Source organism: Maylandia zebra, linkage group LG2, assembly GCF_041146795.1.
Source record: "Maylandia zebra isolate NMK-2024a linkage group LG2, Mzebra_GT3a, whole genome shotgun sequence".
Classification (NCBI taxonomy): domain Eukaryota; kingdom Metazoa; phylum Chordata; class Actinopteri; order Cichliformes; family Cichlidae; genus Maylandia; species Maylandia zebra.
The window spans coordinates 37,739,326-37,756,154 of NC_135168.1; the positions used below are offsets into that span (position 1 = coordinate 37,739,326).

The window sequence follows — 16,829 nt, forward strand, 5'->3', positions numbered from 1 at the left end:
GTTTCAACAAGGTGCTGGAAATTCTCACCCTGCCATTCAAATGTCGCAGCAGAAAAGGAGACTCACCAGACCAATACTTTTCAAATCTTTCGTCCACTTTTGGTGGTGTGGTCTTTGCTCCTCCAGGCCATCTGCTTAAAGGTTAAACGAGTTGTGCATTCAGAGATGCTCTTCTGCATTCCCTGGTTGTAGTAAGTTGTTATTGTGTGAATGCCTCACATTGCATTTTTTGCAATATTTTGCCCATTGAAATGAATGGAACACATTATCAATGTGGTCACTTATTTCTGCTCGCTGGGCTGAGCTGTGTTTTAGGTCAGTGAGATGAGCAGCCGTTCTCAGACTGGGAGGCCAGGGTTCAAATCCTGCTTATGGTAACATTTTTTTCAGTTAACAGTAAAACTTTGTTTTACTCTTTTCAACACACATTTTATGTTCTTCACTCCTTTTTAGCAGAATTTTCAGTTTTTTCACCACTTTTCAGCACAAATGTCAGCTTTTTTAGCTCTTTTAAGCAGAAATCTGTTTTCAGCAGAAATTTTGCTGATTCACCTCTTTTCAGCACAACATTCTGCTTCTTTACCTCTTTTCAGCAGAATTTTCAGCTTCTTTGCCTGTTTTCAGTGGAATTTTCAGTTTTTTCAACTGTTCTCAGTTTTTAGTTCATGGAGACTCGTGGAAACCAGTATGTAGGACATTTCTGAACTTAAAAAAAACAAAACTTTGTGTCATTGGAAATGTTCATTTACTCAAGAAAATGTATAGTTATTTTTAACTCTTTAACTAAAACTGTCATGTTGTGTTATGAATAGCATGTTGAAAATGTCCCTTTTCCCCTTATTTCCTATCAGTTAGATTAAAAGTGCGCCAGCCGGGGACGCAAACAACTTTTGTTGTGTTGTGTCCAAACTGCAGTCCCATCTCTGGGATAAAGCTGTGATGTGCAGCAGCTCCTCCCACGTTAATTACAGCTGCCTCCCAGAAAATTAGAAATATCTTTCAAAAACATGTGAATAAAGGTTGCGTGCTTATGGCACGTGGGCTCGTTACTGATTACCTGATCAACAAGTAACGAAAGCAGAAAGTAACTCAGGGTCCTCACACTGGCTGTTTAAAAAGCTACTTTGAATTCAAAGTGGGCATTGTTATTTTCACCCCAGTTGGATGCTGCCAGGAATCGGGACTGCGCATGTGGCTGCCTGTGTGGTCTCGCGCTCGTTCACGGCCACATAAACACCTGATCTCTGCAAGGGGACAAATCCAGTGAGAATTTCCGCAGGAAACCGATCCCCTCTCGTCGCAGACCCCCCTGCTGTAGAGAGCGAGGTTTCCTGCCGAGCAGGATGGCGGATGGAGACACGGTGGTGGATCTGAGCGTGGGGGACAGCAGCCCGCTGCAGCTGAGGGACTACCGGAGACTGGCTCGGCTGTACTGCATGAATGGCGGACATCACCTCCAGATCCTCCCCGACGGGACGGTGCAGGGCCAGAGGGAAGAGAGTGACGCTCACAGTAAGATCACTGCGCGCTTTAACATCCAGGTCAGGCCTGCAGCATGACGCGTTCACTTCCTCTGCTGCAGGTGTTCCAGGTTAAAGCGCCATGCGTCCATTTCACTTTTTAAGTGAAATGCGGGACATCCCACTGCGTTAGTTTGTTGCAAAATGTCTGTGAGTTCAGTTTGAACGTGTTTATGAATGTGGATGGAGTCGGTGGTTGTCTGAGCACGAGAAAACACGCAGAAGTAGAAGGAAAGTTTACCGACAGGAGCAGTGGAATGGCGTGCTGGGAATGATGCCGCAGAGGCTTCTGTGAAAGAAACATTTCTGGCCTTGAAAAGGTGGAAACAGGAAACCACAGCACGAGACATTTCAGTCATCAGATACTTTTCTGTATTGATCAGCCATCTGCAAGCTCTCTTTTTACTCTGTGCTACACCGCAGGTGAACCTGTTCTAATCAAGGCTGGACAAAACAGAGAGAAACAGATTAAAAAAAAGATTGGTGGCTCTCTTTCTGCAGGAATATTTAAAGATTTTTGCTGAAGAATTTTCAGATTGTGAATAATAAAATAAATAAATGCATCGACAGCTGTTTTTGATGTTTTATATTCAGATGCTGCAGATTTACCTTTGCACTGAAACCTCTGAGCCAACCCATGAAATATTCATTATTTATATATTCAGATTTTGACCGTTTCTGTGTAATTTCTTGACTTTCATGTAATTTTTTGTTATCCTTTCAGCTGTTTTAAAGCTCAAAGCTGTGGACAGAGGTGTCGTGGTCATCCAAGGAACTGAAGCCAGCAGATATTTAGCCATGAGCGATGAAGGCCGTTTGTACAGTTCAGTGAGTATTTAAGGCAAATTTTATTTTTTAAATAAAGGTTTATGGGAACTATTACAAGAAAAACAAATCGGGAAACAATCAAGAATATTAACACTTAACATAAGACACATTTTATTATTCATTAAATTATTTTTTATCTGCTTGAATTGTATAAGTTCGGTCTGTGTTATCTGCACTGACATCATGTTTTTAAACCTGATCCCACTTTGTTGCAGAGTTACAGTCCCATGTAAAATCCTTGATTTACCCCTCATTTCTTTATATAGTTCTTTATAAGAATTTCATGTAAATGTTTTAAGCAGTAGGTCTTCAGGCTTTCTGAAGGTCTTTTAAAGTTTCTCTGTGGACACTGGCTGATTTTTCACTCATTTTCAGTCCAGTGAAAATAATCCAAGAATTATTTGTTGTTAATGTTTTTTGGTAAGTCACTTAACAGACCTGTGAATTCACTCCTAAAAAGACACCTAACTCAATGGATAAACCTTTTTTTTCACTTTTCAGTTGAAAACCTGACATATCTTGGCATGGTGTGCCGTGTGTTCTGAAAAAACAAGAGAACATTGGAAAACTATCTGCAACAGATAAATAGCATCTGTTTCTTGTGTCCTTTAGAATTTTTTTTTTTGCATCATATTCATTCTGTAAGTCTGTTTGTATATTTTAATAAATTTGTTGAACTTATTAAACCTACCAAAGAAAGGAGCTGCTTAAAACCTTTGCACACACTGTACTTTTAATATATTAGTTTTTTGTTCAATACCAAGAAGGTTGAAAAATCTGAGTAACAGAATAAGATTTCAACATCAGGGCATTCCCACAGTGTATTGATCACTGGTCATACTTCTCTGCTGCTTTGCCAGCACAGCTTAATGTAGGAGGACAAGACATAAACTCTGATTATTGATAGTGCAGGATTTACTGAATCAAAGTGAAACTATTAACTGTTATTCCTAACCCTTTAAATGTTTACATTTTTACCTCCAACTCAAACCTCATGAGATGTTATTTGAAATGTTCTTGCATTTGTCTCTCAGCCCACAATTACAGATGAATGTTACTTCCTGGAGAGGCTGGAGGAGAACCACTACAACACATACCAGCCACAGAAATATCACGACAACAACTGGTACGTAGCTCTGAAAAAGAACGGAAAGCCTAAACTCGGCCCGAGAACCCACATCGGACAGAAAGCCGTCTTCTTTCTCCCCAGGCAGCTGGATGACTGAAGGAGCAAAACACACAGCGATACCTCAACCGCAAAGGACCAGAAACACATAACCTCTAAATCATCAATAGGACTACTTACAGGAGATGGTGGCGTGAAATCAAGAGATAATAAATCCAAATAAAAGGGAAGTGCAAAGGCAGTCTGTGTAGTGCATGGAGAGATCAAATGTCTCTTTATTTTAATAATACGTCAAATCTATAGACACAACAAATCTTTGATTTTATTTGGTAGCAGGTCCTCTTAGCTCACAGAACAGACATGTAGAGCAAACATGAACACATTAACCTGCAGTTTAACAGGAATTTGTGCTTCTTGGACTAAGGTTTTCTGGGAAGAGTAAATAAATACATTGCCACTAATTCTACCATTAGCTGGCTCATTGCATGTTAGTCCCGCTGTACTTTAGCTTTTCTGTAATCTGTGTTTTGTTCTTGAAACCATGACTGGATAGAAAGTGCTACAGAGCTTAAAGCCTAACAAATTAACCAGTAAAGCTTTTCCAGAAGTGTTGCTGCTCTGTTATACTTCCAACAGTTACACATTGCTGCCACTAGAAGCCGCCACTGTGCACGATTACATCCTCTCCAAAGAATCTTTATTTGCAACACTTAAATTTACCGGCCCCTTATACACATACACACTGACCTATGAGTTAGCCCCTTTAATCACACTTATTAACAACTGTTTGTGCACTCACAGTTTTTCATGGTTTGTCCAATAAGGCTTCATAACCTAGAACAATCATCAGTATGCTCGTCTCTACACTTTGAATATCCTGCACTGTTTATTTTACTATGCACTTAATGAGCCTTCATTTCTGTTCTACTGAGCTCTTGGTTCTATTTTGTTACACTTTTTTAAATATTTGTTGTATTTTATTGAACTATTTTAATGTTTCTTTGCAAGCTCCTTTGACTACCATATTTATAGTTCTTCAGTTGTACCCCATTGTAAACCACTTCATTTTGTTAGCGGTTTTCCTGTTACACATTAATGAAGCATGCAGTGGATATAAAAAGCGTACACGTGCCTGTTAAAGTGCCTGCGGTAATGACGTTACAATAACGAGACCAAGATAAAACTTTTTCCACCTTTAATGTGACCTTAAACAAAACTTTTAGCGGATCAAATTAAAAACATAAAACATTGTGGTTGCACATGCTCCTATAAATGGGAAGCTTACACTTTTTCTATCCACTGCATTTATGTATTCTGAGTAGGTGATGCATCAGTAACAACCCAGGAAGCTCAGCAGGTGCATTTAAAGTGACATTTATTTAACACTAAACAGTTTCTGTACAGTTTGATAACAACAAAAACCCCAGGCTGCAGCTCTACATCATATAGAAAGAAGCATAACTGGTCTGTAAATGAAAGCCATGGCATATGAAATATGAACTGTTGATTCAAGCGTCATTATAAAACAACATCCTGCACCACTTGCTTTATGTGTCTGTGACTTAATCTAATGATGGAAATGTCCTTATTGGCCGTGTTTCTAAAAGTGCACCTGCATTAAACATTCTTTGATAATAATACTCACAACAGAGAAACTTCTTACATAGTATGAAAAATTAAGAAATAATCATCAATTAAACCTTGAGGTAAAAACCCACCTGGAAGTAAAATACAAGTTCATTTCTTATGTACTGAAATCCTGACAGCTTTTCCTCTGACAGCGAGTGGGACATGGACTAGAAAGACTGAGGAGTCATCGAGAGGTCACGCTGTTACATCTAATTGGTATTTGTGAGGACACGGACCAGAAAATGTGCTCATATGCCCTTAAAAATCATCTCGGTCACTGTCAGTGCCAAAAGAAATTTGGCGTCTCCACAGCTGTCAGCAGAGCAGCTCCAGGTTTTGTCATTTGAGGCCATCGAGTTCCTTTTCCATCTTCTAGGATCAACCTGCACATGCAACTTGAATTCTCTTCCCTGGTTGGAGAGTTTTACCTGATTTAATGTACAACAAAAACATTGTAACAGGCAAAAATCATGGATGCCGCTTTGCTGTGTGTGAATCACATCTACGATGACAGTTTCTAAAAGCTGCAGACAACACTGTCCCCTCCTGGCAACACTGCTTAAAGCCAACAGGTGAGTGGAGGATGTGTTCATGAGTACTTCCGTATTTACAGCCTAAAGAAATCTATAAAGAGCTTAAACCTCGAAGAGCAGATTATTATAAAGTGTGTTGCATGCTATGGCAAGCTTACAGAGTGTTGCGCTAATTAATACCTGTTGGCTTCAAGTGTCGCCAACACGAGACGCTCCCTATTTAATTGACCTTAAGGGCAGATGCATGCTCGTATGCTACCATCAAATGATATAAGGCATTACTTATACATTACAGACAGATGTAAATAGCACTTAACATTCGCCACTAATGAGTACATTGAGGGACTATTACTGTTAACCATTTGTCTTTAATAAAGGTTTGAAACAAAAGAAAACGAGTGATATAATTCCTGATTATTATTTTTTATTGACTCGAGTCGTCTTCATCTGGATCTCATCTGGCTGATTTCTGGTTAAGTGTCTTCTTTTATTTTAAACTCGTTCTTCTTCTTCACATCCAGTTCTTCCACGTCCTGATTTTGACATAGGAAAATGGAGAAAACTGACATAACAGTGGAAATCAATCCTAATCTCAACCACAAATCTTACTTATCAACCTGACACACTGTAAGTAGAGCCAGTTAATAACAGGCCTGCTCACCGAATTATTACCACTCGGTTAAATATAAATACATGTTTTACAGAAACATGGTTTAATGCTTTTGAGATCATTTGTTGCTACAACTTTGTTCTTAAAAGTTCAGTTCATAATAGATGGAGTTGGTCTTCAGTGACATGTTAATGATATGCTATTTTAACTTTAACCTACAAGGCAGAGTCTCACAAGATCACGAGAGAATCCATCATAAACCAGTCTCTGAACCACAGCTGGTTGCCCAATCAGCAGATAAGCGTTTCCCCTTCTACTGAGTTGGAAGTCGAGGGGAAATTTTTTCACACATGCCCTGCAGGAAATGCTTGTGACAAACCAGACGTCTGCAGTCAATCTGAACATAAAGCAGCTGCTGAGTACACAGGCTGGAGTGGTCCTCGGCCTGTATGCTGCTGCTCAGACGACACCCTAACCTAAACTAAACGCTGTATTTTCACTGCAGTGCACTTTAGAGGTTTGAGCAGACACTTAGAGTAAAACAGATGTGTGTGAAAACAGATACAGGTTCTCTGCTCTGTGTGAAAGAAAGGAGGGGCAGTGTTACATGAGCTGATGGCAAAGTGTTAAGCTGGTTTTATGGTCAAGCAGAGCGAGCGTGTAGGCTTTCGGCTCCAATCTATGCTCTGCCCGTCTGCCTGCAGTGAGCTCTGTGGTCAGGTGGAGGCAGTGTACAAAGTCTCTGCTGTTGCTCGTGGTGTTGTTGGTCCGTGAGCCAGCCATGGACCAACAGAACACACACAGAGCTGTCTGCGCTTTTCATGAAAGCGAATGTGGATGGACATGTTTGTGGGACTATAAATCCCACTTAAGTCTAAAGAAGTGACGTCAAACTCTTTGTACTTCATGTGCACATACAGCCTACTTTGACTGTAAGTTGGCCAGACCAGCGAAACTCCTATTTCTGTCAGCGTACAGATGTTTAACGACACACTTAATTACATTTGATATATAAATCAAAAAGTGCAACTTCAACTGCACGTCTCAGTTTTTCTACATGATAAAGAAATGTTGAGGTAAATTAAAAATCTGTCAGCATACTTAAACAAGTATGTAAATTTGCTGATAAAGTTCTGGTAGCTCTTTAACATAATTCCCATTCATTCATAGAAACAAGCCATCCAGTGGACCAGATTGGAGTCTTTCTGGCCCTTGGACTGCATTTTTCACATTCCCGGTCTAATTCAAGTGTAGCACCAAAGATTATTGGACTCCGACTGATGGCAGGGAAACTTGTTTAGGTCAAAGCTGCTGCTGCATGAAAGCTACACCGCAGATATGTTGTAACCACACAAAGTGAAACCCTACACCGTAACCGGACAGGTACCTCCCTGAAACTGTAAATACAGATCACATCAATGCAGGTAGCACCTGTTCTGACTGGTCTCTTCAGTAGTGTAGATTCCTTCTGTGCATTGCTAGGTATTTTTTTCCACCATTTTTGATTTAATTAATAATCATAACCTCAGTCTAACCACTTAGATGTCAGCAAATTCCTGGAGGGGGACTACTGAAACCATGGGAATGGACATGACACTACTGCATTTCATTAACATGCATCTTCTCTCCCATGTTTAACAGCTTCCTGCTAAAAGGGAGGTCTTCCTTCCCACTGTCACCACTGTCACCACCACAGCTGGGCGATAGAACGATAACGATATGTATCACGATATAACTTTTACTCGATAGAGAAATTAAACTATCGCGATAGACCTCGCCGCTCTTGTCCTCTTAAAAAAAAAAAAAAAAAAAAGGTCAGCCAATCCAAATTAAGTAGCGCAGAGCCGAACCAATCACAGCCGCAGCGTCACGTCGCGTGACTTGTTACGTACAGCACAAGTGCCAAGCCGCACATGTGTATTTGTTTGGGAAGCAGCCAGCCACCGTACTGCCCGGGTAATGGAGGAAATGAGTGTGCCGACTAGAAAAATCAACCGAGCATGACCGAAGGTTACCGAAGAGAAAACAGATGATGGCTCCAATGCCGGAGAGATTGTCGAACGGAAGAGCCATAGAAGTTCCGTAGTGTGAAGGTATTTCGGCTATTTCAAGTCTGACAAAAACAGAGTAGCGCGCACTGTAAATTGTGCCGAAAGCAAGTCTGGAAATACAATAAACTGGTGCATGCGTCACACTGTGCGCCACGTTATTGTTTCGGTGAAATGAATTTCTACAATACTGTTACTGTTAATTCTACTCTCTGCAGTGTTTAAATGCTTACATATACACACAGTTACTGTCCGTCCACACATACGACTCGGTTCTGCTTCTATGCCCCAGCTTTGTTTACTTTTTCCCACCGAGGCTTCTAGACTTCTGATTGGCCAATATTTCTGCACGGTTAGGAATCTAGCGCCACCTGCTGCTTTGGCATGTTCATAGCAGCGTTTTCCTTCATTTCTGCCTTTATGTGTGGACGGGATTATTTTTTAAAACGAAAACGGAAAATCTCCGTTTTCAAAAATACCCGTGTACGTGTGGACGTAGCCTCAGTCTCTGACTGGAAGCGCTAATTCGTCATTCGACTTTTGTCAGACTAAAGTAACTGCTAAAACTGTTTGAAAAGCTAAGCTATACAACAAGGAGAGATTGAGAATTTCCTTTTAGTTCTCAGTTTATTTGATATTGACAAAGGTTAGTCAATTTTGTCTGTTCTTCTGTAAAACAAACTAAGATTTTTTTTTAGAATTAATATTTTGTATCTAAGTGGAATTGACAATTTAGTAGTCTGTTTCGTTTGTTCTATTTTGAAACTTAAACGCTTTAGCGGCTGCCTTTTGTGTAGTTTGCAATATTTGCCTTTATTTATCTGAAAAAGTCTCATGTTCCTTAAGTACATCTACCCTGTTGAACTTATTATGGGAAATAAATATTTAAATAAAAACAAGCTGCTGATTATTTCACATTTTACTTGTGAGCAACGGCACATTTAAATCGTACAAATATAGTTATTTGGCTTATATCGTGATAGATATCGTTATCGCCTGAAATGGAAAAAAAACAAAACATATTGTGATATGAAAAAATCTTATATCGCCCAGCTCTAGTTTAGAGCATTTCTAAACTGCAAGAAGTGCAAAGAAAACCCTTATAGGCACTTCCTGCTCTCTGTTTTCACTCTTCTCCCGACTGACTTTGGCAAGAACCTGTTTTTCCAACTGGCTGCACTGAAAGTAGCCTGTGGATCTGATTGGTTAAATTTCACCTGTAATGAACAGACAGTTATTTTTGGCTTGCACCTGCGTTTTTCCAAAGGACATCCCTGCTGGTTCTGTGTCACACACCATCTGGAGCATCAGGTTAGTTTAATCACAGAGACAGGTGTTGACAGTGGTTGTGCTGTGCGCCATGTAGCAGCAAAGTCAGAGGACAGAGGTTACATGGGGAAGTAGCAGGTTTATGTTTAATCTGCTTAAGCTGAAAAATCAAAGAGGTCGTGAACAGCTTATTTTAATCTTTTCACCAAGTCTCTACATTTTATTTTCACTTGGATGGAGCCACTACAAACTGTGGGTACCATCTGGGGCTTTTTGTTTAATGGCTGATTTTTGTGCTGTTTGTTTAGCTGCCATTCATAAATCAGTCCAACACGGATTTAAAGGTGCTGCCCACTAATGACAAACCTGACAGACAGTAAGTAAAAATTGATATTTTCTTCATGACCCATGCACCTTACCTTTAATAGATGAAGAGTACCCTTGTTCGAGGAAGGGTGGCGTAAGTGGGATCAGCCAGTTTACGCACTCTGGAGTAGTTCACGAAGCCTCTGATAAACAGCATAAAGCCTGCAGTCCAAACAGAAGACAGATTACCAAAGAAATGACCACACAACATAATTAGAAAAATCTTAGCTGTGTGTAGTGTGTTAATAATATAAAAATACAAGTATACTTATAAAACATCATCTCTCACTCACCAAGTGCCAAAAACACCCACCACAACCAATACTGCCCATCAAAGTAACCGGGGAAGTAGGTCGAAAACTGCAGAGACACAAGACGCAAGTTTCAATCAACAGTGTGACTCTGGTGGTCTGTCTTTAAGAACACAGCACCAAACACCACTTTGTAGAATCATGCGGCACATCTTTGACCACACACCCATCCATAACTTAAGTGGCACGAGTAATTTCAAGTGTTTTTGGAAATTAAGTGCCGTTAAATAGATCATTAACCCTGTAACGCCAAATGCATCATATGGTCAATGGTAAATGGACTGATTCTTATATAGCGCTTTTCTACTCTCCCGGATTACTCAAAGCGCTGTATACAACATGCCTCATTCACCTATTCACACCCACTCATACAAACACTTCTAAACACAAGTGCAAACTAAACTACACACATTCATACTCCGATGGATGCATCGGAGGGCAACTTGGGGTTAGTATCTTGCCCAAGGATATTTGGCATGCAGACTGGGGAAGCCAAGGATCGAACCACCAACCTTCCGATCAGTAGCTGATCTGCTCTATCACCTGAGCCACAGCTGGGGTGGCTGTGGCTATCAGATATGATACACGAGTATCATACATATGATACATTTTGAGAACTGTAATTTATACAATCAGACACATGCAGTGTTCAAATATAAATAAACAGAATTTTCTGTCAATCCTTTCGTTGTTCAGGCTTCACAGGGTTAAGACCAACATTAAATTATTAAAATTTAAACTAAAACAAGAACGCTAATAATAATAATAATAATAATAATAATAATAATAATAATAATAATAATAATAATGGATTGGATTTATATAGCGCTTTTCAAGGCACCCAAAGCGCTTTACAATGCCACTATTCATTCACTCTCACATTCACACACTGGTGGAGGCAGCTACAGTTGTAGCCACAGCTGCCCTGGGGCAGACTGACAGAAGCGAGGCTGCCATATCGCGCCATCGGCCCCTCTGGCCAACACCAGTAGGCAAGTAGGGTAAAGTGTCTTGCCCAAGGACACAACGACCAGGACAGAGAGCCCAGGGATCGAACCGGCAACCTTCCGGTTACAGATGCGATTCCCAACCCCCTGAGCCACGGTCGCTAAGACAGCACAACTCCCTCGAAGGGCAAGGTTGTACTAAAACTTTAATGTTTTATGACATTTTTATTGCAACATGCTGTTTTTATTACAACACGCTGCTATCTGACCTCTGACCTTGAAGCATTACATACTAAAATAAATGGTGTTTTTATCATCTTCACTCATTCGACTGGAGCAGATTTGGCTGAAATCTTTGGTTTTTATAAGCTGTAAAAACTTAAGACTTTAAGATATTCATGCAGTGTAAGATTTTGCAAAACTTTATGGCGTCATTATGATGTCATAGGGTGTTTTATTGAAAAGATATAACCCTGTGTTTTACGGCTCTCCCCATACCCTTTCATACGTTATATTACTTTATACGCTTTCTTAAATTTTTTTTCCAAGGTCCCTTTGAGCTTTGGCACCAACAATAAAGGTCGAGATCAAATGATTAGCCAACATGGTTACTGACGTCCCCCCACAGCCTAGTGTAGTGTTGTTACATTTGAAGACAATGCATTAAAAAAAGATTTGGGTAACATAAAGCTTTTGCTGATTTTCACATTTGTTGTGACCTTGACTTGATTTCACCAAAATGAAATCAGCTCGAGCTGTCACTATCATCGACAATCACACAAGATTTGAACCCATCTTGAAAACTACGGACGCTTACAAACAGACAGACAAACTAATTGAACCGATTACATACGCGCTCCTTTCGGGGGGAGAATAACTGTGATATTATGGTTGAATTTTAACCACCTTGTGGAGAGCTGAGCTGAGCTGGTCTATGCTGTGTGTGGCTCTTACCCTGACAATAAGAACCCATTTGATGAGCGACAGGCCAAAGCCTGAGATGGCCCCGTATCTGCCGGCGGCTGATGTGGTCAAACAGAACGACAAGAAGAAGCCAATCCAGTTGAAGAGGAATGCCACTGGTAGCAGAAAGACAGCAGTTCGTTAACAGAAGGATCATTGATTTGTAAAGTCATCATGTTGGCACAGATTTAACAAAAAGAAGCTAAACAAAAGTTAAATTAAAGGAGAGTAAATTTTGTCCTTGATGAGTCAACAGAGTTGTACATTTGCATCAAGTCTGTTTATTGTTACCGTTACAAAAGTCTGTTTCTTACTGAAGAAAGTGAGCATGAAGATGCCGTCGTTTCCTATTCGCAGCTGGTCGGCATCATCAAAGTCATCTCTGGCCACAAAGTCTTCCTCCTGCATCATCAAAAAGGATACGTTTAAACTATTAATTAAAATAACCTCAGTTTACCTCTGTCTTGTTTAGTGTTTTATATGTGACAACACTAAGTCATTAGAAAGAAGTCTGAGAACGAGACGAGTACCGTGACTCTTCCAGCGACCAGCGGGATGGCCGCCTCTGCTTTGCTTCTCTCAGCTTCATCATAGGAGGGCAAAGTGGTGGCAACGCTGTAGGATGGAGGGTTGGGAAATCTTCCTCCATCTTCCTTGTATTCAAAGAAAGCTGTGGGTGTTACAAGCAACAAATAATTACAACTAATTAACAACAAATATATATCTGTAATAATACATTCCTCCACACAGCAGAAGACCTACAGAAAATAATAAATGAAATCCTGTTATCACAGTGTATAAGAGCTGAAATTTTACACTTCCTACACTTTAATACTACACCAAACAGTAGCATTATCAATTAATGAGCTGGTTTATTTCTCCAGTAAACGTGTGGTCTTTAAACTACAAAATCACTTTTCTAGAGCCTGTGATGTCTTCAAAAATACAAATGTTATTTTGAAAACAAGAAAACCAAAGACTGATTGTTCCTGATTTCCACCTCCCTGCTTTACTTTTTGCTAATCTGAACAACGGAGTGCAAACAAAAACATTTCTATGTGCTCACTCTGCTGATCTTTCCCATTGTCTTCACAGACCAGTTCTGTGCTAAATCTCAGTTGATGCTTTAAGGCAAGATAAATTATTAACACAGGTGTCCCTTGAAAGCAAAGCTAAGGCTGTATTGTATCATCCAAGACTCTGACAATGGCAGATCCTGACTGGCTTTATTAAGTACACCTGTTCAGAGAATGGTCCAAAGAGGAGAAACTATCCAGTGAAAGACAGACATCTGGGTGAAAATGCCTTGTTGATGTCAGAGGAGAATGGCCAGACTGCTTCATGGTCATGGGAAAGCAACTGCAACTTGAATCATTGCTTGTTACAACCAATGCATGCAGAAGAGCATTTCTTGAAGCAGATGAGCAAAACCACTGCCTGGTCTGTTGAGTTTCAATTTCTACTGAAACACTGGAGTTGTAGTGTCAATGAAAGCATGGATCCTTCCTGCCATGTATCAAATGTTCAGGTCTGTCATGATGGTGTGGGGGATATTTTCTCGTGTTTTGGTTCTTTAGCACCAACTTGTTTTGTTTAAGCCTGTTTGAGTATGGTTGCTGATCATGTCCATCCTTTTATGACCACAGTATAGCCATATTCTGATGGATGCTTCACCTGACACCATGCCACACAGCTTGAATCATCTCAAACTGGTTTCTTGAACACAAGTTCACTGAACTCAAATGGCCTCCACAATCCAATAAAGCACCTTTGGGGTGTGGTGGAACAGACAAACTGTTTCATGATGTGCAGCTGACAAATCTGCAGCAACTGTGACACCATTGTGTCAATGTGGACCAAAATCTTTAAGGAATATTTCAAGCATGTTGTTAAATCCATGCCACAAAGCATTAATCCAGTTCCAAAAACCAAACAGACAACATGGTACTACCTGGTCTACCTAATGTAGTGTGTATAGAGTGTATTTGTTAGTGTTTCATTTTGAGGAGTGCTAAATGCCTTCTGTGGACCAACAATTTATGAAACAGTTTGCTGTAAATGTAACTGAACACTGTTTTGGGCTGCTGTAAACTGAAGCACAGTTTATAATTTTGGCACACATCTACAAACAGTGAGTGCGACAACTGCCGCTTCTTTAGCAACCTTCACTGTGCAACAGACAGAGACAGATGGCTCGAAGCCATCCTCTGAAAGAAGGCAGAGATGATAATTAAAGCATCAATTTTGAAAGCGAGAAACAAAGAAACCAAGGGTCAGCGAGTTTTAACACGTCTGACTGCTGACAGACAAAAATCTTCTTTCACTTCCTTCAAAAATGAAAGCTACAGCTGAGCTTTAGAAACCCAAAGCAGGAAGCAATGACTTACGTAAAACATTAGTACAAGAAAGACAACTGTGATATATTGCATGCACCCATTACTGTTTGTGCTCTCTACATACAAGCCAAGACTTATCTGGGTTGTTTGGCTGCGATCCTGGAATGCGCCTCTGCCTCGCTCAAACACTAACAGCACTAAAACAGATCAATGGACTCATCCAGGAAGAGCTATAGCTGCACCCTCTTATGGAACATGCTGACCCTTGCCCTCTTAAGAAGTGACATTGGAAACATGATAACGAGCCTGAGACCTTCCCTGCACATGACCTATTCTGCAATCCTATTTTAGGAAAAAAAAATTAAACAAACTTCACACAATTATACGTGTAAATAAACATACTCATTTCAGTACAAATGATATATGGTGCATCTGGACTGTATTTAAGATTTCTGTGAGCGAAACTAAATATTTATCTGATCTTTAACAAAATGCAAAATAAGCTCACAAAATCTGCATGCAGGGAAACCTGTCACCAGAAAAGCTTCAACATCAAAGTGCTTTGTACAAGTCGAAGCAGTGATCACATAGGTGGCAACTTGTCAAATTACAGCTGTTAAAAACAGCCAGTGTTCATAATGTTTATCTCTTCCTGCTTTTAAATTCACTTATAATTGACAATTAGGTCGCACAGACACATCTGGAATTAAATTGTGTTTTTAAGAAAATGAAGTGATTTGACAGCGTGTGACCAAGCTAACCTGCATTTGCTGCAGCAATGCTGCTGTATGGTGGTGGGGCGTCCTGGGCAGGACCCTCCTGGGAAGGCTGGGCGGGCTCTTCCTCATTCACCAGCTGGAGAAACATTAATAGACAACAACACAAACTGGGTCTCGCTTACAGTACACGGTCCTTTCAGATAAGTAAGCAGCTGCAATTTAGAAAAGGGAACAATGCTGTCTGCATAGGGGAGGTCAAAATGATAGCATTTACACTGTGTGATAGCAGATATTTGTCTGCCATGTTGTTTATATCATGGCAACTATCCCCAGGGAAGATTTCTGCTTGTACTGGGCCATTATAGACAATTACATCAGTCATTAAACAGGGCCTGCTGTACGGACATACAGGCTCTGTCAGCCACTTTCTTCTCCCAAACACAGATTAGACCATCTGGATTTGATACTTACGGATATTCTCATTTAAATAACATTATCGGACAGTAACCTTATCTTTACCAACGACACACAAGGCAGGTTGTATTATAAACCGTGGGCTGCTGATTTCAGACATAATTTGCACATCAGTGCTGTGTGGCGATTTAAGCGAGCATGCAGCAGCTTCACTTTAGCATTTTGACCCTGATCCGTCTCTAAGGTTTCAGTCACTGACAGGGAGGATTGGTCAGTGAGCCAGGACAGCTTTGGATCAAGTCTAGACACTACACAGCACTCCTGTGCAGGCCAGCTAACGCTAGGAGTGGCTAATTAGCTGCTAAATAAATATGGCCTATTCAGCGTTAAAATTATATATGATGAATATATGAGTACAGCAGTTGCAGTGGAAGAAATTCTGTTTAATAAAAGCATAAAACATGTCACTCAACATCGGGCCCGCCCGTAAACAAATGACAGCTGAGTTCGCTGTTTTGCTCTCAGTGACAGGCTAATGTTGACTGAGCAGCAGCTAGCTGTTAGCCACATTTAAGTGTGACGGCAACCTGTTACCTACCTCCTGATATCTGACGCTGCTGTTTTGTTCTGCCATAGCTGAAGAGGAACGAAATAACTGTACAGTACTCCCTCTGCTTCTGCTGTGAAACTGTGTAATGTAAAAGGAATCTCGCAGGCGAAGTAGCAAAGATAACGCTGCCTTCTAGTCGGCCATCTCCTTCCTTCTCCGCTCCTGGTAGTGGCAGAGCTGGTGCTGCGTTCAAGTGCAGTCGGAAACGACATTCTTTCAGTTGTTAGCGCGTGAAAGATCGAGGGGGGAAAAAATGACAAATTATAAGCCCATAACTGTCAATTATATATATTTTACGCTGTAAAGGGGAATTGCTACAGTGTATAATATAGCAAAATTAAATGCACTTATTTGGAAGAAATTGCTCATTTAAAGTGTTATAATACATAATATGACTGGTGCTGAGCTAATATGATGTGCCATCTTCCGAGATTTCTTATTGAGCATCTGAAATTAAGCAAATATGAAGTGTGAGGCAGTATTCTAGTTAACAAAAACGGTTGTGCGGATGGATTTTGGTTTTTTGGGGGTTTTTTTGCCATTTGCAAGTCAAAAAATTTGGGCTAATAACTACATATCAAGTTTACATATAATAATTAT

The 16,829-nt window shown here is 40.3% G+C and overlaps 2 protein-coding genes across 3 annotated transcripts; one reads left to right on the forward strand and one right to left on the reverse strand.

Moving 5' to 3' along the window:
• Positions 1-1,141: 1,141 nt before the first annotated feature.
• Positions 1,142-5,019, forward strand: fgf1a (fibroblast growth factor 1a). 2 transcript variants are annotated; one of them, XM_004540948.4, is made up of 4 exons: positions 1,143-1,512; positions 2,245-2,348; positions 3,383-3,474; positions 3,559-5,019. In XM_004540948.4, exons 1-4 carry the CDS (start codon positions 1,344-1,346, stop codon positions 3,572-3,574), a joined length of 381 nt encoding a protein of 126 aa, XP_004541005.1. In that variant the 5' UTR covers positions 1,143-1,343; the 3' UTR covers positions 3,575-5,019. The 2 variants fall into 2 exon arrangements, with proteins under 2 accessions (XP_004541004.1, XP_004541005.1); XM_004540947.4 differs by having other exon boundaries at positions 1,142-1,512; positions 3,383-5,019.
• On the reverse strand, positions 4,833-16,414 carry ndfip1 (Nedd4 family interacting protein 1). The gene is made up of 8 exons (XM_004540946.4): positions 16,218-16,414; positions 15,248-15,341; positions 12,681-12,820; positions 12,465-12,552; positions 12,142-12,266; positions 10,223-10,289; positions 9,983-10,091; positions 4,833-6,169 (listed from the first exon to the last, which is right to left on the reverse strand). The coding sequence occupies exons 1-7, from the start codon at positions 16,251-16,253 to the stop codon at positions 9,985-9,987; spliced, it is 657 nt and encodes a 218-aa protein (XP_004541003.2). The 5' UTR covers positions 16,254-16,414; the 3' UTR covers positions 4,833-6,169; positions 9,983-9,984.
• Between the last annotated feature and the right edge of the window lie 415 nt (positions 16,415-16,829).

What these genes read in the sequence shown, in the direction of transcription:
- ndfip1 (XM_004540946.4), bottom strand. Translation starts at nt 16,253, where the DNA reads ATGGCAGAACAAAACAGCAGCGTCAGATATCAGGAG. An exon ending in TGGTCGCTGGAAGAGTCACG is followed by an intron (nt 12,553 to 12,680) that starts GTACTCGTCTCG and finishes TTGATGATGCAG; the next exon opens with GAGGAAGACTTTGTGGCCAG. An exon ending in CTTCATGCTCACTTTCTTCA is followed by an intron (nt 12,267 to 12,464) that starts GTAAGAAACAGA and finishes TTCTGCTACCAG; the next exon opens with TGGCATTCCTCTTCAACTGG.
- fgf1a (XM_004540947.4), top strand. Translation starts at nt 1,344, where the DNA reads ATGGCGGATGGAGACACGGTGGTGGATCTGAGCGTGGGGGACAGCAGC. An exon ending in GGAAGAGAGTGACGCTCACA is followed by an intron (nt 1,513 to 2,244) that starts GTAAGATCACTG and finishes TTATCCTTTCAG; the next exon opens with CTGTTTTAAAGCTCAAAGCT. An exon ending in AAGGCCGTTTGTACAGTTCA is followed by an intron (nt 2,349 to 3,382) that starts GTGAGTATTTAA and finishes TTTGTCTCTCAG; the next exon opens with CCCACAATTACAGATGAATG.